General features: G+C 38.8%; 1 protein-coding gene across 2 annotated transcripts in view; it reads left to right on the forward strand.

Annotated features, from left to right (window-relative positions):
- Positions 1–27744, forward strand: part of Abcd3 (ATP binding cassette subfamily D member Pmp70) — a 211360-nt gene that overhangs the window by 72883 nt on the left and 110733 nt on the right. For both annotated transcript variants that reach the window (XM_067138123.2, XM_067138124.2), the window contains exons 5-9: positions 7833–7859; positions 7946–8016; positions 9575–9755; positions 9835–10047; positions 25300–25369. In XM_067138123.2, coding sequence (XP_066994224.2) covers positions 7833–7859; positions 7946–8016; positions 9575–9755; positions 9835–10047; positions 25300–25369 — 562 coding nt within the window. The remainder of the gene's footprint in view (positions 1–7832; positions 7860–7945; positions 8017–9574; positions 9756–9834; positions 10048–25299; positions 25370–27744) is intronic.

Below are 27744 nucleotides of genomic sequence, written 5' to 3' on the forward strand. Positions count from 1 at the left end.
GGACGCCGTTTGCAAACTCTGCCCCAGCCTCGTACGGACGACCCACTGTGGCAAATGGTTGACAGAGAATGGAGAACCATCCCTCAGGACACCATCTGCACTCTTGACTCTGTACCTCGACGTGTTTCTGCATGCATCGCCGCTCGCGGTGGTCCTACATCCTACTGAGTCGATGCCGTGCGCATTGTGTAACCTGCATATCGGTTTGAAATAAACATCAGTTATTCGTCCGTGCCGTCTCTGTTTTTTCCCCAACTTTCATCCCTTTCGGACCACTCCTTCTTGGTGTTGCATTTGCTCTGTCAGTCAGTGTACGAGAGAAGTGCTATGGTGGGAAATCGTACAAGGATAGAATCATAGGAAAGTTTGATTAGCCACGATGTTTTAAAGGCATCGGGTACTTTGTGTGTAAGTACAAGGCAACAGTACAGTAATCCATTGAATAAAGCACTTGCACATGGGAGCCAGCATAGATTTCTCCTCGCCTTTGAATCGTGCTTTTTTTTTTTTTCTTCCTTTTCTTTCTCTCTCTCTCTCTCTCTCTCTCTCTCTCCTTTTCTTTCATTGCGTGAGGTTATGTTTGTCAGTGAGTTATCCAAGTGCATTATTTGAATACTGTAAATGCACCTTCTTGGATACATTTTGAAAATAGTTTTTCTTCATGGCATTAGAAAGGTTTAAACTGTGAATGAAGGTTAACTGCATGCAGAAATGGGCCTTATAATATTTTGTAACACTGCAGGGGTTGGTACTTCTGAATTACAAATTAGCGGTTAATTCAAAATCATGTAATTCAAAGTCTGATTTTTGAGTCCCAACGACTTCGAATTAACGAGGTTTTACTGTACCTGTGCAAAAATGATAGTTTCAAAATCAGATAACCTGCTCACCACTATAACCGAAGCTGAACATTACTCGCAGAAAAGCGAGAGGAAATAAAGTACAAAATACAGAAAAAACTACAAACACCGTTCATTAAAGACTCAAAAGGGTCACGGGACTCCAAAAAACAAATTTCCAATCTTAAACATAAAATTAAAAAAAATATCATCACAAAAGTGGATAAGGGTAATACGACCGCGTTGATGTCTAAGGAGGATTATGCGTCAAATGCAAAACTTTTCTTTGCTGATAGTAGCTTCACTAAGATCAAAAAAGATCCCACAAGTAAAATTCAGAAAAATCTAAAGACGATTTGAAGAATATAATTTTACTTTTAGATGAATGTGAAATCTGTAAATTGACTATTATGAATCCTAAACTCCCAACTGCCAGAGCGATGCCTAAAATCCATAAAGAAAACATCCCTATTAGACCCATCATTAATTTTAGACACAACCCTATATATGAAGTATTCCAGTTTATGCAATCTTTTCTTAACCCAAGAGAGGTAACGTGACTTTTCGTAACACCAATAGTAACGTGGGGTGTCCCCGGACCCCGATCAGTTCATTGTTTTTTTGCGATCCTGGAATGAAAGCAAAACCATATTTTATTATATAAATAAGCAGTAAGCGAGGTTTTAACAGAAAATGAAACTGCGATATTGTGTAAAGTACTTCATTGTCACGTCAAAAAGACAGATACAACAACAATATCCAACAACACTTTGCCATCATTGGAGTTTTTATTGCAATTCTGTTTCGGTGTAAGATTGATTCAGATTCACTTGTTGTGTGGTCTCCAGCATCAGTGGAAGGTTCGAAAACATTTTTCACGTGGTTCATGCACATATATAGTAATCACTTTCAACATAATGGCGTAATCTTCAGTAAATTAGAAGTTCCACAAATGGTGACGTGAGGGTCCACGGGCACCCCAGTCACATTTACTGGCTGTTTTCTTTCTCCAAGGCAAAGAACACTGGAGATGCATATAGGAACTTAAAAGAACACCTGAATGTAGGTAGACCAAGTATTAGCAGTGTAGCCAACCAAACACGGACTCAGTAGTTCCAGATATCACCGTGGGGATCTGGCAGCACCCCGCGTTACCTCTCCTGGGTTGAAAAGCATTTTGTCTTTACAAATAGAACCACAGTTCTTAATTCCATTGAATTTTGTGAAATAGCAAAGGATTTAGAAATTAAACCTCATTACACTTTATATTCCTTTGACATTTCTAACATGTATTCTAGCATTCCAATAGACAAAATGGTCGCAGTAATAAAAAATAATTTAAAACAGCCATAGTTCCCTCAGTAAGCAAGAAATATATGAGTTTATTTCTATTTTGGACTTTGTTTTACAAAACAACTATTTCACATTCAACAGTAAAATTTACCAGCAGTAGGGCCTTTCAATGGGCTCTCCTGCCTCTGAAATCTTGGCGGACATCTACATTGCAACCTCGAAAATACGAAAATGGATGAGATATGCGGATGACGTTTTAATTATAATCGGCCAACAATTAGCTAACGGTTCAATAATATTGGACCAGTTGAACTTTATAGACACCCACATATTAAATTCATTATTGAAACTGAAATAAACAAATCTGTTATCTTCACTTAACTAGCACAAGGAACACCACACATTTCTCTTTTAACATTTATAAGAAACCTATACAGACCACCAACTCCATAAGACAAGATTCTCTTCACACAGAAGCACATAGAAAGTGGGTTGTTTTTTTTTTTTTTTTTTTTTTTTTTTTTTTTTTTTTTTTTTTTTTTTTTTTTCCAACATGGTACATAGAGCTTTTAACATTCCTCTTTCCCAAATTAATTTTAAGGAGAAGATCTATACCATTTATGCAATTCCCCTTCAGAATGGATATAAAAGGAACATGGTAGACACAATAGTGAAAAAAAAAAAGAAAGATTCCCAGTATGCTCACCTGTACTTCAACGAATGAAAAGAAAAAAAGACGTCACTTTTGATAAATGTTATCATTATTATATGTAAGTGTCCAATTTGTGGTTGCCCAACTTGGCAGGTTCGATCCTGGCTCAGTCCGGTGGTATTTGAAGGTGCTCAAATACGACAGCCCCGTGTCGGTAGATTTACTGGCACGTAAAAGAACTCCTGCGGGACTAAATTCCGGCACCTCGGCGTCTCCGAAAACCTTAAAAAGTAGTTAGTGGGACGTAAAGCAAATAACGTTAATTTGTGGTTGTGGAAGTCAGCGTGGGTTTTCTAAATATTTTCGAAGTGAAGTTGGTCATCCTTTCTAGATATTGTAAGATCCAGGAAATTGATAGAATGATTATTTTCTTTCTGTAATGTAAACTTGATCATTCAGCGATTTCAGTATCATTTCACTAATAGTTGAGCGTTCAACCAGCACCACAATGACATTGTTGGCTTTTTTTATTTTTAATATATATATTACTAATACTTGTATATTCGAGATGATCAATATAAATCTCAGCCAAGATGATTATTTATTGCCTATACATATTTACTGGCTTGTAAAAGAACTCCTGCAGATCAAATTTCTGCCACTTTAGAGTTGTTTCATTAGTTAGGCCTGCATGCATAAATATAAATTTCGTGTAATAGATATGATAGCATTTTGAGTTTAAGCCATGTGAATAGAGACAAATTGCAGGAATACTCAACATTTCACAAAGACCTTGTTCCATTTCTCATTCAGATGCATAAGTTGTCCGTGGTGAGCCGAACCTGTCTTGACTTTTAGTCATATTATAAATCTATATATATATATATATATATAAAATAAGAGTTTTGTCTTTACATTGCTCAGAATTTGAAAAGAACGGTATTTCTGCATCAGTCATGTCCACAGTAACAAGGAAATGCACTTTTTACTTTTCCGTAATTTCTGTCTGTATGTATGTACATGCATCACGAGAAAACGGCTGAAGAGAATTTAATGAAAATCAATATGTAAAGTCGGGGGATGATCCACTACAATCTAGCCTATAAATCATGTTATTCACGCTGAATGAAATGGTAGTTTAGGAGAAGGCCTAAAATTTAATTCTCAAATGTTTATATTATTTGTGGTCCTATCAATTAATATCTACATACCTATATAGAATTAAATTTCCGATCATTTATGTCTTACACATTTTTACCATATCGACTATGATAACACAGATATTAATGAATTAGTATTTTTGTTGCTAAGTCCATATCAACGCCAAGCCACGAGAAAATGGGTTAACAGAATTTAATGAAAATCAGTATATAGAGTCGGGGAATATGAAACTACAGTCTAAGCTATAAACAGTTTTGTTCACCCTGGTTGAAATTGTAGTTTAGGGGAAGGTGCCTAAAAATTTTGTGCCTGTATTATTGGTCCTATTGAGAAGTACTACATAACAAGAGTTATAGAGAATACAATTTCCGATCATTTATGTTTTATTCAGTTTTACCGCACCGACTGATAAGAAGGGTATTTCAGAGTCGGTAGAAAACTAAATGTAAAGGCCTACAATATCGAAAGCGCATAACATTGATCAACAATAACGTTACATTGATCATTGTTTTTTGTGTTGTTCATTGTCTCTTTTGTTGCCACTCAACTCCGATAGATGGTATTACTGCTGTGTACCGAGTATAACAGCCTGACTGAATATTGGAGGGAAATAGCTGGGGAGTTAGAAAACTTTCTTCTTTAGCATGCCATTCCTCTGGTTCATACATTTTCTAATACTGCTGGTACGTAACACACTGGTTCATCATAATATTCCAGCTATTCAATCTCTACTCTGATGCTCTGTTTTGAATGAGCAGTGTGCACACTTAAGGCAGAGGCTCACATAGTAGTAGTCAAATTAGCTGTGACAATGGGGTTTCTCCTCTGGCTTGGAGGAAAAATTTGCCTCCAAGTCAGATACACTTTTCCACCAACAGTGTAGTGAATTGAAATTTTTCCGAATCATTGGGTACTCCTAGGAAACAGATTAGTAAAAGGGAACAGTTTTTTCCCTGGGACTCTCCCCTATTCAACCCCCCTCCTCACCGCAAAAAAAGACAGTGTGTTCATTGATCACGGCTGTCTGCGGCTTGGTCATTCCAGTTCTGGAGATTTGGACTGTTAGTCGGCAGTGTAGTACTGTTCGTTAAAAGTGAGAAAATGTGTGATTTATCATTTGATCGAGTATTTCATATGAAAGCTTTGCTTTTAATCGCACCATTCCTACTGATGTCATTGTAATGACCTATGCTAATTTCAGTTAGGAAAACTACTAAGATGGACTTTCTGAGGATGTAAAAAGGCAGGTGGAGAGTGAGTTATAATAAAAAGTCCCCAACATGATTGTGATTGATGGTAGGCAAGCGGGCCTACCATTATAATTAAAATTCCTAACCCTGTCTTCATATGAGGAAAGACGATTTGTGACGTCCCCGTCGCATTTCTAGAGTAACATTAAGAGCTATGCAATTTAACACGATGTAGAATTCCGTAGCGAAGCACAGGTACATCAGCTAGTAAATAAATAAATAAAATAAACGGAGTACCTACTTCATGCCACCATATTTATTCTGGTGTGATATGTATTTTTAAAGCTTAGGATCACACCTCATTTAGAATATATTTCAAAGTCTGGCATTTTAGGTAAAATTGCAAGAGCCTATATATGCAGATACAGTGACTGCTGCTGCTACTGCTACTATTGCTACTAGGGATTCTTTACCTTTTTATGTTGCAAACATCTCGCATATGTTGCAATACCAAGGATTCAAAGCAGATAGCTTTGAAACCATATAAATACATATTTAAAACACCCACGAGATTAAGGAGATCCTTGAGTTTTAATGTTACTCAGAATTTCAGTGATGTCCAAGGCAAGTTGTTAGTACTCGTAAAAAGGTGCTGCAGATGTTAATCAGTTAATCCTGATAGTGCTTTGTTCTGGAGGTATTTCATAAGTGAGATCGCTTTCTCACACTGATGTCATTTTGAACATAAGGACATGTTTTGTGGTACTTGAAACCTTTTAATGTAATCTGCTTCCCAAAATTTATAAAAATTTCTCCTTTTTGAACAAATACTCCAGCACTCAGGAGAACTGGAGATCCATTCATTCAAATTATGCACAAGCATCCATACTATTCTCTTGAATAACCTTGATTTTTCTGAGTAAGTCCTCACTGTATTGAACATTAAACAACTGCCCTACCCATTTTCTTCCAAAATACAATAGGGACTGAGGTGTGTTATGCTCACAAGCAGTTTTTTTACTCACATTGTATGTATATCTACACCTTAGTCCTGTTTCTTGATATGGAGTCAGGGATGAGGTGAGATGAATTTGACAAGTTTTTTCGGCTGGATACTCTTCCTCACACCAACCTCAGTGAGGAGATAATGAAGTTGAAATTAAGGATGGTGTTAAATTGGGTAAGGAGGTAGAAGGAATCAACTGTGGCCTATGAATAGGAACTGTCCCAGCATTTGCCTAGAGGTTATAATGGGAAACTACAAAAAAAAACGTTCTCAGTTTGCTAGATTTCGAACCCATGCGTCTCCCGAATGCAGAGCTTGGTACTATAGCCATAGCGCATTAACATGCGTGGCCATTCCACTTTATTAGTTTTTTACTCGCATTACGAGCACCAAATATAATTTTAAAGAATACTTAACTGAGAAAACTTGCTCTATATTAATGTACATCTGGTTATGAATTAGGGTACCATTTGAATGGTGGAGCAATGATGAAAGTTAATTTAAACCTTTCAGCATTATTATAACATTAAATATACCATTAATTTTCCTGCGGTTTTACATTTCACATGACAAACTCTGGTCTTTGAAAGCATCAGTCAGTATAATTTGTTTTGTGCGTATCTCAACATGTTAGCAGATATGCCTCTAGAATTGCTTATATTGTTTACTGAAGTCCCAAATTATTATTGTGATAAGATCGCTGTTTTGTGGAGGGGGGCTGGAGGAGGAGTAATCCATTATAGCACCGCTGTACAGCCAACCTGGCGGGGGCTAGGGCCAGCACACATTGGTCAGACCCTGTTACAGTGACCGTCATTGGTTGCTCCGTCGCCAGATGCCTTGAGAAGTGCAGAAACTATGAGGCCTGTAGACCGAGAGCTTTCCATATCAGGAAGTTTCTATGGGGTTCAAGTGATCCATATATCTCGAAGGGCCGGCCGCCCAGGTGTATATAAGTTAGGAGCGACTTGTGAGGCGAGTTCAGTTCAGTGTGAGCTCAGCCAGTGAGTGAAGGAGAGCGAAGAGAGTGATACAGTCACGGATTCAGTTCAGTAAGTCAGAGTAGTTGCAGTCGAGTTTTATGTGAGTTCAGTGGTCGAGAGCCATCGTGATAGTTGAGTTGCCAGTTAGTTGCCAAATGTGAAGGACAGCCTGAGTTGAGTGGGGCAGTCTGTGGAGTGTCCGTATGTTGAACTGAGAACTTGTTCTCTATGCCTGTTGGTGTGAGTTGTGTCTCAGAGGTCAACTGCTGTAGAGAATGCATGTTTTAATGCAGTAGGGAAGAGAACATCAGATTTCGACATGGGGCTGTCAGCGGAGTTCTACTGGATTGTGTGGACAGCAGATACCATCCTGAACTGCGAGGCTGATGAGTGCAGGCTGTGAACTGTGGATAGTGACAGCAGCAGTGGAGTAACTGAGTGACTGAAGAGACTGTAGAGCTTATGACCAAAGACTGAGCGAATTAGTGTGAATGAGCAGTGAGAAATGAGAGAGAGAGAGAGAGAGAGAGAGAGAGCACAAACTGTGTGTGTGTCCTGTACTATGAATGTAAATGGTGATCTGTGTATGCCTGTGTGTTAATGTGTAGATTAAGTAATTAGGTAATAAATGTATTCATTTACCCCATCAATGCATTACATTATTAGTATTAGTATTATTATTATTATTATTATCTCTTTTTGTTTCAGATATCTGTTGTCAACAATGTTTTGAAAGTAAGTAAAGTTTTTTTGCAATAGTATACAGTAATAGTTTTCCCTGATTTATGTCTTCTATAAGTACAGCTGTTTCTTACTTACAGTACAGTATAGGAGAGCTGAAACTTCGCCTGAGAACAAGACTGACACAACATCTGTATGACCAGTACCTCAAGTGAGTAACATTTCATTCCCAAAGAGTTACAGTTGGTTGAAAATCTGAACTTAAACCATGGTTGTCCAGACACTGAAATTTTACTACTTTTTTCCATCTGGTTTACTGGACATAGAAGTGGTTCAAAGGATAATCCAAAGACTGATTTTACTAACATAAAGTTTAAATGCAAGACAATATAGGTATTCATTACACAAGAATAATACCGCAGATAGTTGAAGACTTATCGCACCTGTTAACTATTTCACTAGAAAGTCATCAGTCACAGCTATAAATGAGACATATCATAAGGCTACATTTTGCTCTATTGTGTACTATGAAAACAAAATATAAAAGGCATTGTCCGTAAAGACATGATTTCAGGTAGATTATAACATAAATCATTTTGCTGAACCTTTTCAGAAACATGAATACAATTCATAAAAGTTATTCATCCTTAAACATATTTCAGATGTAAGTGATTTCTTCTTGAGAATTTTTTTTAACATCCTAGGCCTAGTGATATTTTATTGTTTTGGCAGCAGTCACAAAGTTTGGGAAGAAAGGAAAAGAAGTGGTTGTCTTAACAGATTATCGCAAACATAGTGTGGACATTCTTCTGGCTAAACCTTTCCTTTTTTATGCATAACCCAAAATGAGACTTGTCATAGTTTAGCGAGTCATATTGTCAGAATATCTTGAAATCAGTGGTAGATTGTAAACCTCTGAATCCAAAGATTGCAGAATCAGATCCAAGGAGGTAGAATAAGTCCATTCAGCATTCCTTGTCATTTGGTGTCAACCTGTAAAGATCACGTGGTGACATTTTATGTTTATCCAACAAAATAAATACCGGTACGGTAAGTAAAACTCTACAAGAAGTCACGGAACAGAGTTTGGTTTCTCTGCCATCTTTTAGCGTAAAATGGAATGCCCAAATTTAACTCGGCCTAAATGGCATTGATTGAAAATGCCTACACATTATAGCTGTTGTATTATTATTATTATTATTATTATTATTATTATTATTATTATTATTATTATTATTATTATTATTATTATTATTATTATTATTATTAACGTAAATTTTTGATGGTGAACCTATAAAATTAAGCCTGAGTATTGGAAAATATATATGCTAAATATTTCTTCCTTGGTGGAAAAGTTGAGATAGAATGAGGAACTGTGCTAAATTCCTTTTTTCTTATTATAGTTCATACTGCATACCTGATGGCCATTAGAAGTGCATTTAATGTATGATGTGGTTTAACTGACAAGCGCAAATCAAGTCCCCAGTTTTGGTGTGAAATTTTGACTTTTTGATTACCGGTAATTGAATGGAACAGTTATTATAAGAATAAATTTACCAAGTAAGGTCCATTATATTGGGTAAATAAACAAGAACATTTGTGAAATGAAATTTAAGATGGTATGAAATTTTCTCCTTTCGAAACTGTGAAGATATTAATGGTAAGATTTCTTTATTATGACTGATTTTCAGCTTAAAGAAAGGAAACAAAAATCTGCCTGTAGTGTCTTAACTGCTGTACCCTGAATACTCTGTTTTATTTAATTTTAGGGGTTTTACATACTACCAGATGAGCAACCTTGACAATCGAATAGCTAATGCTGATCAGTTATTAACAACTGATGTGGACAAGTTTTGTGAGACCATTACTGATCTTTATTCTAATATCTGTAAACCCGTGTTGGATATCTTCATCTATGTATATCGACTTACAACATCACTTGGTGCACAGGTAACATACTGTTGTTCCTCTCCTGTATTGTTATTTTATGTTTTAAAAGTAAAAACCTTATGATACGTTGATTTTTCAGACTCCATCACTCTTGATCGTGTACATGATCATATCTGGCTATATTCTAACATATCTCCGACGACCAACTGGCCGCATGACAGTTGTGGAGCAGAAATTGGAAGGAGAGTTCCGGTATATCAACTCCCGACTAATAACCAATGCAGAGGAGGTGGCATTCTACCAAGGCAACCAACGTGAAAAACTGACATTGTTGGCAGCTTTTGAAAGACTGGTAAGTTTTTTCATACTGAGGCTTATCCTAGTGTCATCTTAATGGTTATATACATTACAGAGAGAGGATTTGAATTTGTATAATCAGTAGCATTGAGTTTAAAAGTCTACATATATTGCTCTCATGTTATAGCCATACAACAGCTCTTCCTCTTTGACATCTGCAAAACCAGTCAGTAAACTCCTATTTTAAATATTTTTATTTTCCTAATATTTTCTTCCTTCAAATTTCAGTAGCAGGGAACATCAGATCATTGACTAAATGGGTTCGGTATTTCTTGTTAATGTCCACTACCAACCTGGGCCCAATATGTGGGAGACCAAGCTCAGCCTACCACAAGCCAGGGAAAAAAAAGGCAAATGATCGATGATTAACACCTCTTTAAAAACACTTTGGTCCAACAGGCCTGGTTGGTAGCATCGTATAGGTTCCCTTGCCAAAGTTACAGTGTGAAATTCTTAATAGTCCTCCTGTGAAGAAAGACTTCAGAACGGTGCATTTGGCGGATGAGGCATTCCAGTACTCAATCTGCTGCCTTGTAGATGAAGTAGGGGACTATTAAGGGCTAAGGGAGTTAACAGAGAGAAGTCATCAGAAGAGAAAAAGCAGAATTTTTTTTCAACAATAATAGAACAAGCTTCAGAAGGAAGCTTGTTCATTTTTGCCTTAATAGTCCAGTGGTCCCAAGTAGATGAACTTGTTTACTACATTAAAACTTACTATTATAACTATTTGTCTCAAATATTGAAGATAGTTTTCTCTGTCTATAATGACTTTTGTTTTGGCCACATTGATCTCCTGTCCAAGTTACCAACTGACCATTACTACCACTCCATATCTATGTAATAATCATGGCTTCTGTAACAGTGTTATTGTATCTAAGGTTGCTTAGGGTTCTATCTCCTATTTAGATTCTGGTTGGGGTGTTTTTTTTTTCATGTATTCAGAGTACATGATTTAGAGAAAGGCAGACAAGATAGATAAGATACATCCTTGTCTTACACAAGAAATGATTGGCTGAAAACGTCAATGTTCCTAGTAATTTGCTTGACCAAAAGGAACATAATATTTTAGAGACTTCTTACATAGTCAGTACACCAAGATTTATCTGCTTTGCCAATAAAAGAATACACTTCTTTGCTTCTAGAATGAATTTAAATGGTATTTGCTTCAAATTGCCCTAAACACTGTTGCTCTCCTAAAGGGGCCCATAGACATGCAATATTATTGCACAAAATCAGGGTTTGTGCATTAAAATTGATAATGTGTATTTAATATTGAAGGGTTGTGCAATATATTGTACGAAATCAAGAAAGTTTGAAATATATTGCCCAAATCACAAAATACTGTGCTGTGTGTTGGCAATATTGTGCAATATCCCGTCCTCCCTCCAGTTGATATCAACAAGCGTTGGAGAAGGTATCGTGATGGCAGGCAAAAAGGAGGAGAAAAAGTTTATTTTGGAGTTTATCGAAGTGTACCATGGCCTTCCGGCTCTGTGGGACGTTAAGAGCAAAGCGAGGAGTTCATCATACAATTCACCATTCCTGCACAGAAAGTTTCGAAAATCATTTGGTTCCCATTTTCTCAGTTCATTGAGTAAATTTTCATGAGTGTACTTTTCTCTGTCTAGAAACCACTGTTTGGCCCTTGTGCTTCTTTTTCGTTTCTGCTTCTTTTTGGGACTTAATGCCCACGGTGATCAAAACGCAGCAAAGATCAGTGTCACTCAATATAATCACCAAATAAAATACCGGCATGGACTGACTATATATTGCAACGCATATTGTACGTCTATGACCGCTTTGCACAATATATTGCACAACTGTCAATATTATCTCCACACGATTCTATTTATTACATTAACTCGATTTTTGTGCAATAATATTGCACGTCTATAGGCAGCTAACAATATATTGTACAATCCATTTTGCGCAATAATATTGCACATCTATGAGCCCCTTAACACAAGAGAACTGTAGAAGTCTATTAGCAAATTATGAACTGGATGAATGATAATAAGCTTTTGGGCTTTTGCCGTGTCAGAAAACAAGTTAGAATTATGTTTCGCAGAGAACTTTCCTCCGCGTCTTCAAAGAAAATCTCTTCTGTTTACGAGTAAGACTTCTCTTACACATTGCCTGCTGGAGTGGGGAACTGATGATGATGTTGATGATGTTGATGATGTTGATGATGATGATGATCTTTTTTCTGAACTTCCTCCTCCACTTGAAACCTGTGGTCCTGAGTAGATGTTTTTCTTCTGAAAACACAGAACAAAGCTCTCTGCAAAAACTTACCGAATTTTGACTTGTTTTATGACTCAGCAAAACCCCAAAAGCTTATGTCTACAATTATGTGCCTTGAAAGCATAAATCTAAATATTGTAACCTGGAAAGCTGCCTGTATTCTTGATACAAGTTCATCCTCTATTTCTACGGGGTTTGCATCGTAGTCAATTTGTGCAAAACAAACGAGAAATTTGTGCATTCACACAGAGCATTACCTCTCTTTCCCACTTCCCCACCCTTCCCTCCTCTGATACACAACAGCAGGCAGCAGCTGGCTTTCTGGCATAGCAAAGGCTACAAATTTGTCAATTTGTATTGCGCGCCCAGAAGTAACAAAGTAACGTTTCCTGAAAAGAAGTTTTCTCTGCCGATCTGATTGTACCACTATTCTTGACGTAAGGCAAAGATCATCCCTGGGTTTTTTTTCTCCGTATAGTTCTGATACACCCTATATACAGGGTTATTCAGCAGCCCCTTCCAATATCGTTTGCTGCAGCCAAACTAACATGCACATGGTTATAGGGGTGCTATTCCCCTTCAGGCGTACTGTATGGTACTAATGTTCATTGAGCAAATTTTGCACACGATCCTGAACCCTAGCAAACTGTTACATTATCCCTTCGCAAAACATGATGCCTTGAAATCGTGTAGCAACGTCCTTTTATCATGTGTCTTGCCTTGTGACTGAGTGTAACAGAGGGGAATCAATGCATAAAACTACGGAACAGTGCAGTAATTAATGTATTAAACACCGAACAGATGGCGTATGTACTTTGCTCTCGTACTACCAGCATGCTTCCAGCAGTGTAGCATAGCGGATGTGGTTAGGCGTTCGCCTAGCAATCTACAGAATGTGCCAGCGGCAGTTCGAATCCTGCATCATTCAAATATTTTTGCATCGGTATGATGTTTAAATGTTTAAACATAGGCCAATGTTTGCCACATTCAAACAGTAGAATGATGCTGTTATTCATCTTGTGCCCTGCACATACTCCTCTGGTTAGGGCCTGAATGTACTGTAATCACTGCTATCATTCGGCATGTTTTCCTCAGAGGAATACGTTGACATGCTCCTCATTTATGGGGAAGCAAGACAAGACGCGTGCGAGGTACTACATCTGTACCAGGAACGATATCCTGATAGGCGACGCCCTGGCTACTACGACATTCTGCCGTATTGAAAGACTCCTTAGGACAACAGGCATGATTTCCAACCAGCCACCAGTCCGCGATAGGCCCATTACATCGGGTGAAACAGAAGAGGCTGTTCTGGTGGCATCTCGTAATAATCCACACGAGTACAAGAGCGATTGCACGACAGGTGAACACCAGCCAGCAGTCTGTCTGGCGAATACTGCATGAACATAAATTTTACCCATACCATCTTGAGGTACACCAAGAGCTCCATGGGCAGGATTTCGAAGCCTAATGGAGTTCTGTTGGTAGCTATTAGGCAGGCTGGACAATGATGCAGCATTCGTATCACATATCTTGTTCTCGGACGAATCGCTCTTCCACAATAATGGGAACGTCAGTCTCCACTACATGTACCATTGGAGTCCGGACAATCCTTACTGGGATCGACAGGTGGCCCATCAATTACGATGGGGAGTGAATGTTTGGTGTGAAATCTTGTGGGATCGCCTGATTGGACCTTATTTCTTTGAGGGCCATTGGACGGTCCCACGCTACCTACACTTTCTGCATCAGGAACTCCCACTGCTGTGCACGATCGTTTGACGACATACGGTAGTTGCAACAGGATGGAGCTCCGTCACATTCGACTTTAATGCCGTTAGACTTATTCTTGTGGGGATATTTGAAGAACGTTGTTTACACTGAAGTGCTGGAAAACTCCGACCAGCTCTAGCAACTCATCATGAATGCCTGCCGAGCAATTGCACCTGGGATGCTTCAGCACGAAGGATGATCTATTGGACACTGGGCCCAAAATGTGCATAAACTAAAACGGTCATCACATCGAGCATTTGCTGCGATAAAACATTGTCAGGCAGTTGTGTTCCTATTATTTCCGGTCTGTATGTGTCCGGCCTGCTAGCTGATCGGCCCTTCTTAGGGCCCAAACACATTCATTCACACACAATTTGCATGAAAGCGGGTATTGAACTTACATTGTGTCCAGTACATATTAAACATATATTTCAAAAATTTGTAATCTTCGCCCTGGACTCGAATCTTCCACCTAACATGCAAGCCCATTCCACCACGCCTTTACCAACTATACTACGGTTCTGTACCGCACACTCGGCAGATTATAGCAGATATTAGGTTTACTGCGGTCACAATATCAATTTAGTGTTTCGCTGGCGTGTCAGGCTCATATGATCTAGAATGCACACGCATGTCTTCCGGTGTTTAATGTGAGTATAACATTACAGCGTCCTATTATGGTAATTCTACAAATTTGACCATTTTCGGTCCCTTAGTAACGACTAGTTTGATGTAATATACAGCAGGTGATTGTTTGGTCCGCTGGCCCCACGGTGTAGGGCTAGCGTCCCTTCCTCTTACCCGGAGGCCCCGGGTTCGATTCCTGGCCAGGTCAAGGATTTCACCTGCATCTGAGGGCTTGTTCAAGGACCACTCAGCCTGCGTGATTACAATTGAGGAGCTATCTGACGGTGAGATAGCGGCCCCGGTCTAGAAAGCCGAAAATAACAGACGAGACGATCCATCGTTCTGACCACATGACACCTCGTAAAGTGTAAGCCTTCAGGCTGAGCAGCGGTCGCTTGGTAGGCCATGGTCCTTTGGGGTTGTTGCGCCATGGGGTTAGGTTTGGAGGGATTGTTTGATCCACCATGTCAGTATATTATCAATATCTCATTTTATACAATGTTTCACTCGTGCATGTTTTGGGAGCCCCAGCTCCCTTCGTCAGTGATTTCTACATCATACATCAACATTCCCCATATCTCAAGATCTAACACTATTCTGTTTTACGTAAAACATCGTCATATATAACACTGTCTTTAACCCATATACACACAGTGACCCTTTCTTGATAATGTTTGTTGCAATGGAACACTTTAAAACACGTATAAAAAGTTTAACTGGTTATTGTTATGTTGTACAACACTTTAGATACGTATTAAAACTTCAGATGGATTTCTTAAAGAGTCGGCCATAGATAAAATGTTTCTTGTTACTGTTTGTTCTGTTGTATTCCAGTTAGTGTAGGCCCATTAAAATTCAACTATCATGCTACCAGATTTAAAATCTTTGTCTTGTTATTGTTAAAACCCTTTCTAGGATATTAAATTATTTGACTCTTTAGGATCTAATTGTGTAATTGATTATCTCAGGTACAACACCTACCTACTCTGGATCGGTCGAAACTGACTAAAAACTGCCAGGAGCTGAATCCAGGCCTCTTAAACTGGAGAACCAAAGTATAAAAGGCATGTCCCCAAAGCAAAGAGACAATAGCATTGAGCAGAGGTCAATTTAAATGAATTAGGTTTATTAACATAAACAAGAGAGAAAAGGTTTGAAGATAGGCATAAAACAAATAAATGGGGGATATAGGGGAGTTGAATACATACACGATTTGTAAAAATACTCCTATCTCAATCAAATCGCTTGACTATTCAATCTGAATCTTGAGTCATAAAGCATGTAAAATGAGAACAAAATCCCAAAATAAACACATCAGTCAGCTGAGAAAGCCATAAACAATAGCAAGATAAAACAAGAATAATGACAAAAGCAAAGTCCATAAGATACTGAAGAAAAGTAACACAGGACCGATAACCATTCCACACCAGCACACACACAGACCAAACATGCGAAGCAGAGTGAATAAAAAATATAATATCAAGACACATTACGACAAGAATCGTAACAGCATGACATGAATCAGTCAATGGCTATGAGCTTGATTTGAGAGCACAGATCAGGTACCTGGGTTACTGCAAAGTGGCCTGGCTCACCCAGTCAAAACACATAATGTAAATAACTTGCACGCCGCATGACACGTATTCATATCACACACCAAAGCGAACATGAATCGTACAGTTCCAGTGATAAACCATAATGCAGAACATAAGCTCAAGCCAAACGTCTGAGACATAGGAAAACGAAAGGTCTCCAATCAAACAACCACAAACAAACTCATCACACACACGTATGATCGGATCAGTGCTACCTTTCACTCTATAGGAATGATTACATAACAAGCAGGCATGAAAAGAACGGAAGGACAGTGAAATAAGTCTGCAGCAAAATGAGATAAAAGAATAATGCACAAAACTGGGATTTCTCAGAAAACAAACTAGCATAACTATGGCAACCCAAGAAAGGATAAGTAGGATAAATACCTTGAGATTAAAGAAATCATATTCATTTACTCTAAGCAGTCATATTCACTGACTCTTAACTAAGAGAGCCATAAAGATAGTTCGAAATTTGTCCGTGATGAAAGTCATCTCGTAGACCAACGTCTTCATCTTTACTTTAAAAGCCATTATTGTCCACAGATCAGAGATAACTCGAATCAGAGATCAGCTAGAAAGAAATGCTTTCTTTGGCAATCGTCCGTTACATGAGGTGTTATCTGTCTAATCGGGACGAACTCCATGTCAAGTCAGGCATAGAGAACACTAAGCAGTCGTAACAGACTGATCTATGACGTAAACAATGTGATATCTGTAAAGTACAAAAGTAAGATATGAAGGTAATGAGGTGCAGCTCACAGGCCAGACAAAGTCGTGCTTTGTTGTTGTTGGACTGGATTTTAAACAGAGCAGATCAAACCTCCTGTCATGTCCTTGAATTTTTTCTTCTTATCATAAATTGTTCAAGCGGAGGAAGCCTACTGTCAAACGAGTAATGTAATGTACCGAACACCAACAAAACTTCTCAATATAAAAATTAAATAAATGTCACTAATTTTAAATACCAACAAACGCTAAACACAAGTATTTATAGCACTTAATGGATCACACTCGCACAAAATTTCAATACACATTAACTATTTTATCACTATGATAAAACATAGCTCTTGGAACAGCTGACTACTCACTAGCACTTCCATTTATCAGCAACCTTTTCTCTCAGATATCCAGAATCTGCCCTTTATTGTCCTTTTCTAACACAAAGCTACTCTCCTCTTCAGCTCTTACTGATAGAAGGTACTTCTTTAATCTTTCACTGACAGTGTGAATTAGAGCTTTACCACCATGCTGGATCAGAGCCACTGTTTGGTACTTGTAATATTCTATTAGTGTTCCCTTCTTGAAGATGAGAAAGACAGCGGACTCATACCACTTCACCTGTCATGTTGTGGTTTTCCACACTTCCATATATAGTTCTAGTATCACATCAATTCCCCTAACACCCATGGCTCAAGGGCTTCTTCCTTATTTCCTCCTTTCCAGGATAACTGTTTTTGCAGAGGTGTCTAACTGGTTTCTCCACTTCCGGTTTAAGGATACATGGCTCATTCTCAAATTGGTCTGATTCTGTCTCTTGTTGCTAGTCATCATTTCAAGTTCTAACACTTGTATTTTCATACCTGCGTGAGCTCTCAGGTGCTTCCTGTAGCTTATTTAGCCCAAAATAGTCTGTTGTAATTACACTCTATTGAAAGTACTTGGCTGTATAAATAAAACTTGTATGATTCAAGGTGTGCATTATTTTGGTGAAGTATCAAGATTTTTACCCATTTCAAAGAAATGATTGTGATGTAAAGAGGTTTTCAACTTCCCTATAGGCTCCGTGCGTATAGCAGTGTGCTGCTGCAGGTAAAAAATATGAGAACTACTTAGGGGCACCTTCGTCAACAATTGACCATAAAAGCTGGAATATGTGTGATGTTTACGTACATATATTCAATCATTTTACAGTGGCCTTCTATTGCTGAATCCCTTTCTATGTTTTTGGCTAAAGCCATTGTTTCACAAAGCTACTACGTTAGCATAGCAGGGGGAGAGGTGATACTCCCACGTGGCACATCCCAGGTGGCGGATAAGGGGGTACTAACCAGCTTGCCACAGGACTTGAGGGAAATAAAATACCTCTCATGGACCAAACACACAACCCCCCTTGTGGGTGGGGGATGCAGACGAAGAATACACCCACGGTATCCCCTGCCTGTCATAAGAGGCGACTAAGGGATGACTGTATTAGAACCATGAAACTACTTGTGATTAGTACCACCACGCGGGGAACACCATGGGTCACTTTTTGATTAGTAGCAAAAGAGTGCATCGGCTTTTACAGTACCTGTGATTAGTAGCACTATCTGAGCAGTCCATGGTATGAGGGAACCCATGGTTATGGCTTGCCTATGATTAGTACCCACTATATGAGGAACACCATGGGATAGCACGAGTCCCTGTGGTTAGTACACTTATGTGATGAACACCATAGGTTTGCGTTGCCTGTAAATGGCGCCGCAATGTCAAAACACCGTAGGTCTGTATTACATGTGCGAATTTCATTACCTGTGAGTAGTACCAAAATGTGTGAAATACCACGAGCCTACGCTACTTTTCATTAGTACTGCAACGTAACAAATACCCTGGTTCTTCTTTTCTAGAGATAAGTACTATAATGAGGGGCCGATGACTTGGATTTTGGACCCCTTTCAACTACAAGAATCATCGATTCAGTATCGTGCTCTAGGAGCAGTCCCTTGGTCAATAATACTATTATTTTACGCCCGCTTCTGTGCATGTGAGGCACTGTGGGTCGGTTCCACAGATTGTTTTAAATTCATATCCATCCATTCATTCTTCGTCCTCACGTTTTGAATTATGGTCAGTGGAGGATTTTGGACTTTTAATTTGTCATTTCATTTCATCTCATTTTGCACCATTATGGGCTGATAACCTAGATGTTAGGCCCCTTTAAACAACAAGCATCATCATCAAAGCCATTGTTAGAATCTAAGACCACATTCCCTATGTGTTGATCCAGTCTTGTTTGTGATATAGATAGCCGCTGTGATGGATCACACTGACGTGAAGAGTAGAACCTTGTGTCCCTGTACATTCTCTATCCCAAATTTGGTTTTGTTTTGTTTTTGACAAAGAGTATGATACCTACGTATGTTTTTTCAGCTAATTTCTTATCTTCTTCCCCCTCCTCTTACAATTAATACATCATGCTTCATAGTTTTGGCTTTACTCGTTAAAACGACTAGTTATTTATTTATTTGGCGTATGATGAATAATGACAACCTATAAACTATTTACACAACCAGTGAAAGATGAGTACAAAGTAAATACAAATTATCATATCTATACAGTCAAAGAAAGCAATTTACAAAGTTTGAAAGTACAAGAAGAAAACACAATATATTTACATCGCTATCCACCTATCAACTCTGACAGTTCATATATACACACTGAGTGCGAGTGATGTACATGTCACTAAATGTGAATGTCCAAACCCGCCACCCACTTCATTGCTTCAGGTGTTGCTGAGTTGAGGTCTTCCATGGTGCCAGTGAAAGCACGGAGTGGACATTCCTGCACTACATGTTTCATTGTTTGTCGAACCTCCCCACAATCACAGTATGGAGAAACTGACCAGCCCGAGGTGTGTAAAGTAGATGCTGTTCTACCTACTCCACATCTCATGCGGTTTAGTCTACTCCAGGTGCAACGTGGCAGATCAAAGCCTGCCAGCTTTGTGGATGGGTTATTAATATCCACTATTGCCCGAGGTGGGGATAAAGACCACTCTGTTAACCATTTAGAGGTGGGGTTGAATTCGCTAGACGTCATCTTCACGGCTGTCTTCCAAGCAGGCTGGCGAGACTTCAGGCGTGTGCATTTCTGTCTGATATCCTCACGAACAGGTAGACGTTCATTCTTTAGCATTCTGGTCCATAGCTGAAAAAGGGCCTTCTGTCTCCTGATATGTGGAGGTAGTATATTGCTGAGAACCGGTAACCATTGGGTCGGTGTAGCACGAAGTGTACCAGTTATGATTCGCATGGTTTGACGAAGTTGTGAATCTACTAGCTGTGTGTGAGCACTGTTAAGCCAGACACCAGAGCAGTATTCTGCTGCAGAATAGACTAAGGCCAGAGATGTTGTCCTTAATGTGTTTCCATCCGCTCCCCAGGAAGTTCCAGCCAATCGTTGGAGAATGTTATTACGACATTTTAGTTTGTTGGCGGTTTTCTGCAGGTGATTTTTGTACGTAAGAGACCTGTCCAATGTTACTCCTAAGTAACTGGGATTGGCACAATATTGTAGTTCATGGCCCTTGAAGAATACCCTTGGATGGTGGTTTGCTTCTGCGTTGTTCAGATGGAATGTAGATGTCACTATTTTCTGTGGATTGGGATGAAGGTACCATCTTTGAAAGTAGTCATCCAACAGTTCAAGGTCTCGGTTAAGAACTATTTTGGGTCGTTGAATTGTAAGGCAAATATCGTCCGCATATATGAACTTTCGGGACACTGTTTCAGGCAGGTCGTGGATGTATAAGTTGAAGAGAGTAGGAGATAGAACCGACCCTTGAGGCAGACCATTGTTGACTTTGTGGAATTTGCTTCTGTTGTGTTCTGAGTGAACTTGAAATAGTCGGTTGCTTAACATTCTGTCAATTAGTGTAGTAATTTTTAAGCAAGGAACAGCTTTAATCAGTTTAAGCATAAGACCTTCCCTCCAGACTGTGTCATATGCAGCTGTAAGATCTAAGAAGACAGAGACGCTTTTCAATTTCTTCTCAAAACCAACCTCCAGATATGTGGTCAAGGACAGTACTTGGTCACTGCAGTCACGGCTGGGTCGAAATCCTGCTTGTTCAACTGGAAGGAATGCTTCGATGGCTGGTGCTATTCGGTTTAGTATCAGTCTTTCTAATAACTTGTAGGTGACGCAGAGTAGAGCTATAGGTCGATAGCTTTGTGGGAGAGTTGGATCCTTTCCTGGTTTCAGAAGGGCAATAATTTTTGACTTCTTGAAGATTGGGGGAAGTCTTCCTGACTGAAGTATGGAGCTGAAGAATGCAGCAAGCCATCTTCTTGTAGCTGGACCACAGTTTTTTAGTAGTTCTGGGTAGATTCCATCTAGTCCTGCAGCTTTGCCATCGGAGTGATTTTAATCCCTCATCAACCTCTTGTGATGTGAAAGGTTGTGAATAGGTTGCGTTCAGTTGTATTTCTCGTTTTGCCTGTTTAAGCTCAGTTTTAACCCATTTCATGGTCAGTTTATTCCTTGTTGTTTTAGAGGTGGAAACGAGGTGATTTGCTATTGCTTCTACCTTGATTGGGGAATGTTGCTTTGGTGGTATGGACGTGGAATCTAATTTCCGAATAAGTGACCATGCTTTTCTGCTGGAATGGGTGAAATTCATGTCTTTTACAGTCTTTACCCACTTCTCTTTTCTAGCAAGATCAAGTGATTGTAGTAAATCTGTTGCTTTCTCGTGACTGCTATTTTCTTCGAATTCCTTACTCAGTCTGCTGGACTCTTCACTCCATCCCGGTATATAGTCTTTACGGAATCCTCTAGGAATATAGGTTTTTGCTGCTGATTTTATTAAGCCAACAAACCTCATGTAGTTCTCTGGGACAGGTTTAATCCATCTGGTGTTGGCATCAGTAGACTTGGCATAAGCAACCCAGTCTGCTTTCTGAAAGTTCCAGCGAGGTCTGGGTGTAGATTGTATAACTGGGATCTGAATTCCTATTTGGTAGATTATGGGTCTGTGCTGGCTGTGCGGGAAGTTATTGAGCACTTGTCTCCTAACACGGCAAGATGGTGACATAAAACTGTGCGAGACAAAGCAAAGGTCTGGTGTGTAGTCACATTTCCAACGGCCAGAGTGAAACGTTCCCTTATCTTTGGGGTCATATATCAGTGCAAGGTTGTTTACTTCAGCCCATTCTGAGACCTTAGTTCCATTTTCATCATCTCGCTTATAGCCCCAAGATGTATGGTGGCTGTTGAAATCTCCAAGGATGATGTTATTATGAGAGGGTATTATGGGAATGGGATCAGGCCATATTTCATTGGGTGGCTTGTAAATATTCGTTACCATGATGTCTTCTATTTGTACTGAGGTGGAGAAATAGGTTGGATGATCGCTTACTGGTAGGGTACTGTAATTGCAAATGTTATTTCTAATGTAAGTAGCAATTCCGTATTTAGCATGGTCGTGAGCTGCTATCATTTTAAATCCTGGTATCTTTCCCCTTGCCAATAACTGTTCAGTGTTCTCTGTATGTGTTTCCTGTAGTACAACAATGTCAACTGAGTGCTTCTGTAAAATGCTTGATAAATACTCACTCTTGGCTCTACTAATGCCTTCGATGTTAAACTGGCAGATGTTGATCTGTGGGCCGACCTTCTGTGTTTGAAATTCATAGTCCTTAGAAGGACGTCCGCAGGTATTACCTACCATTACCCTGCACGTGTCTCCCGGGTGGTGCTAAGCGAGCAACTACGATCAAGATGAAAACGACTAGTGGCTGCGTATAATGCGAAAGTGGAACCTAATAAATTAGGAAGAACAAGAAGTAGAAGAAGAAAAATCATCATTTTACAATGCTGTCTTCAGATGATTATTTTTTTAATGTCATAATTTTTGGGCAGAACTATATGCTTGCTCTTGGCTGCATTAATAGATACTGTGATACAAAGGTTTTCTTCACGACCTCAAGAAATGCATTGGAAAAGACGGTGGATCATAGCAGTGAATTGCAAGAAGTAATTCAGGATTTATGCATTTTAATGAATACAAAATATCTCTTTACAGCATGTATTTTAACCATTTTACAGATAGGTTAACAGTTAAAAACAAATTATTATAGCAATGTTATATCTGCAAAGCAAGTTGCAGTGGGCCATCTTTTTTAGGGCGCACACATCATAATAAATACACATTGTATTGTACTGCCATAGTCACAATTATTGCCAGTAGAGTAATAATAATAATAATAATAATAATAATAATAATAATAATAATAATAATATACCATACTGTACTACAGATCAAAGTGTGAAATTTTATAATATTCCATTACAACCTAACGAAATGGATTTGGAAAGTCAGTAGACATATATAATTACACAAATAGGCCTCCATTATGCAATATCAATAGCTCACAGAAATACCGTATTTTACATCTGTAAATTTATGTCCTTCACCCAAGGTTGTGCATTTCTTTTCAAGCACACCCCTTATGGAAATTAGCTGCATGCACCCTTTTAACCACATATCAACCCTCATGCCAATCTTAAGTTTCTGGCAGTGTCAGGATTCAAGCTCGGGCCCCCGAGGAAGGCAGCTAGTAGTGCCAACCGTTATATTACAGAGGTGGACTTGATCATATTGTAAATACAGACACACAATATAAATAATTACTTATTAACAACTTTTAAGTGATTCTGAACTTTTCTTCTCATGCATGTTTTTTGATGGTGTACATGCGGTTTTATCAGAAATTTCAATAGGTCCAACATCAAGTCTGAGCATTTTTATCAGAAAAAGTTCCTCTGTTCTCTTTCCCTCATTGCAGTTCCCTGTCCCTACGTTTGAGATGCGAGGTCGATATCATTCACACAGTCGATCAGTATGGGAGGTGACATGTTCTGAGCAAACTGAATAATCAACAGCTGAAATATGCTTACGTTTCATGAAAACAATTATTCACCTTCATGAAATAACGATTGTTACCTATACTGTACACTTTGGGAGTGGCGACCCCATCATACTAATAGCCGATATCTGCTTCATTCATTAAATCCCTGACCCGGTCAATGACTGGAAAACAGGTTGTAGGTTTTCATTTTCACCTATACTGTACCTTCCTTAGAAAACATGGTTATGTTTAAAATGAATTAAAATTTAAAATTAATCACCTCCCTAGCAGCATTAACCTATGCCAGCATGATACCGTATTAGAAGAAATTCTTCTTCTACTACCGCTTTTCCCACGTGTGGGGTCACGGGTGCGGATTGTCGTAAATGTGGATTTGGCCCTGTTTTACGGCCGGATGCCTTTCCTGACGCCAACCCTATATGGAGGGATGTAATTACTATTGCGTGTTTCTGTGGTGGTTGGTAGTGTAGTGCGTTGTCTGAATGTGAAGATGAAAGTGTTGGGAAAAACACAAACGCCCAGTCCCTGAGCCAGAAGGATTAATCACGCGATTAAAATCCCCGACCCGGCCGGGAATCGAACCCGGGACCCTCTGAACCGAAGGCCTCAATGCTGACCATTCAGCCAGTGAGTGATACCGTATTAAAAATAGACCAAGAATATTTTTCTGAAGACTGCATTGTTGAATGTGTATATGAACACTAATCTCGTTATCACCACTACTATTACATAAATTACTACGTTGCCTCTATCGTGAAATGGTAGGATATCTAGTGAACCATTGTTTCTTTCTGATTACATTTGCAGTTATTGTTCTGTTGCTGTTTCCTGTATACTGTTTTCTTATAAGTTTATTACATGACCACTTCCTGCAAGTTTGGAATAATGTGGCCAATTGTTGTTGCATGAAACTCTCTGAAATCCCAATTTAGTTGGCCATGGCAGTACACGGTGAGACGACAGCGGATATGTGCGTATTGAAACCACCGGTTGAAACGCATTAACTTACAATGTTCACCACTCGTAGCGCAGCGGTGCATTTCTCCTATCAGAGTACGGAGCCTATAGAAATGTTTGTTGACTTAATTTTCCCATGTTCAGGAATTCTTTTTCAGGATTTCCCTGAATCAAATTCTACAACTTTTCCTTTATGGATTAATGTGATAAATATTGCCTTTTATAAATCAAATGTCATTACTGTTCTGTAGCCCATAATGTTTTTCATTATATTACAGCAAATTGAAGTTTGCTCTCTGATTCTTAAATTTGCCTCTACCTAATCATTTAGGGGAAGGAAATATTTGCTTGCTTGCTTGCTCTGTATACAAAAAAATAAAATATTTTAATTAAAGGCTAGTATTTTATCTTTCACAGACCGATCACATGCGGAAATTCCTCGAGTTCCGAGTACTCATGGGAACAGTGGACAACATCGTTGCCAAGTGTATGTATTTAAGTTTTGTTACATATGAAATTTGCATTTTCAACTTCTGTGACATGTCCTAAAATTTTAGCATGATATGTAAAACATTTTAAATCATCAGGTCATTGGTCTCTGCATGCAAAATCTCAGTTCATTCCGTTTTCCACTTCAGGAGCAGAGTTCTCTATCCATTAAAATCTTACATCATTTGGGAATGGCCTGTCCGATAAATATTGGCTGAAGTGCCAATGACTTCTTCTGTGTATCTGTTTTGAGACAGGTATCAACTGGACATCCTCCATGATTCTCTGTCCTGAGCATCTTGATTCAGTTGTTCTTAGCTTCTCCCATGTTTGACATCTATTAACATTTCAAACCTTCTTCTTTCTCATCCTTTTCTTCCATATATTTTTCCCTCCATCACCCGCTGTTGAAGACAGTTTCTACGTAGTATGTGACCCAACCTGGATATTTTCCTTTTCCTTTTCATGAGGTCTCTCTTCTCTCCTACTTTCCTTTAGCACATCATCATTTCTCACTTTATCTGCCCACTTCACATTTTCCATTCTCCACAACCATATTTGAAAACTTTCCAAATACTTTTTCTTTCTTTCTTAATGTGCATGTATGAGCTCTATATGACACCACGCTCTACACAAAACAGTAACTACCAAGGTACAGCAAGTGAGTACACAGCAGAAAGATTTCTTATGACCTATTTCAGGTCTTGAGATAATGAAAGGAACACCTTTGCCAAATTATGAAAAAAAAAAATGTTTATGCTATTAGCCTCAGTAGAACATTGATTACAACTAAACTTTACAGTTATTTTTGCACTGTAGGCTTTATACAAGGTTATTCACCTAAGATGTTACACTGAAATGACTTCTAATCCATTAAAGATAATGTTCGATTTTCATATTTTTAAATTGTATTAAGGGATTTGTCACACATCATGCAATATTTTTCCATAATAATAATAATAATAATAATAATAATAATAATAATAATAATAATAATAATAACAATAACAATAACAACAGAGATATTGACACCATCTTGTTGTTTTTTGTGGCAGGCTGATTGGTTCAGATGGTTGGGTTGACATGCTGGCCTTCTGACCCCAACTTGGCAGGTTTGATCCTTCCCAGCTTGTCCAGTGATATTTGAAGGTGCTCAAATTAGCCTCGTGTTGGTAGATTTACTGGCACATAAAAGAACTCCCATTCACGCGGAACAAAATTCTGGCACCTCAGTTTCTCCGAAAACCGTCAGAAAGTAGTTTATGGGCCATAAAAACAATAACATTAAAAAGAAATAAATTTTTTTAATGGAACAAAGTTATAGTGGTAGAAAAGTTTTAACTTTTACAAATTCAGGCATGTAATTAACACGTTCACGGCCGATGGCGACACATGTGAGTCGTGACTACTTTCACTCAGTGCCAATGACACGTGCGTCACACTCCACGCCAAATATTAAAGCTCATATTTCCGCCAGTATGTATACAGTATAAACAAATAGATGTCTTATCAGAGCATTGTTAAGGCTTTGTTAATCATATGCTCAATCTGGGCACCAGATCATTAGTTATTATGTCTGTAGCCATTATGATTCGGCATACTTTTCTGCAATGTCAACAGAGAAAGTGAGGTTACAGGGCCTTCTCATCGGAAGAAACCCCGAATTTCTGGGATAAACAGGCATTCTGCACGTAATGATGATAGTCTGGAAGCTCTCCTGAACACTAGTCACTGACTGCATCGGTATTGACAATAGTGATTACAGTGTGAAAAGTGACTGTAGCCAACCGAGTGAGAATTTTAATCCTGGATGTGTGCGTCATAATGTACCATCTCCAAATCTACAGTCAAGTGATAGCGGCAATAATTCTTGGGGTTCAGATTCGTCGTCTATGAAACAAACTTTATTGGTCGGCCTGGAATTAAGGTTCCGCTGCGTCGCCCAGTGACGCAAAACCTATTAATTTGGCTTGCTTGCAGATGACAACTTTCTGAATAATATTGTCACTGAGTGTAACACATTTCCCAAAGAGATATTTTTGCAAAATGAAGTCACTGAAAAGTCGAGGATTACCGACTGGTACAGTGTCACCGTGGACGAGTTCTGCATATTTTCAGGACTTATGTTTCACATGGGTGTTGTGCAAGGGATTACTGGAAATCGCACAGGTTATTCAACATTTCATGTTTTAGAAACTACACAAGTAGAAAGAAATCCAGCTGAGGGAGATCCAAAACAAACAGATCGTTTGTATAAAATATGACCAACGATTGAGCATGTCAATGATAAAATGAAAGACGTATATGAACCAGGTAGGGAGCTGTGTATTGATGATTCGATGATTTTGTGGCATGGTAGAGTGATGTTTCGAC

The sequence above is a fragment of the Anabrus simplex genome, chromosome 1 (genome assembly GCF_040414725.1).
Source record: "Anabrus simplex isolate iqAnaSimp1 chromosome 1, ASM4041472v1, whole genome shotgun sequence".
NCBI classification, from domain to species: Eukaryota; Metazoa; Arthropoda; class Insecta; order Orthoptera; family Tettigoniidae; genus Anabrus; species Anabrus simplex.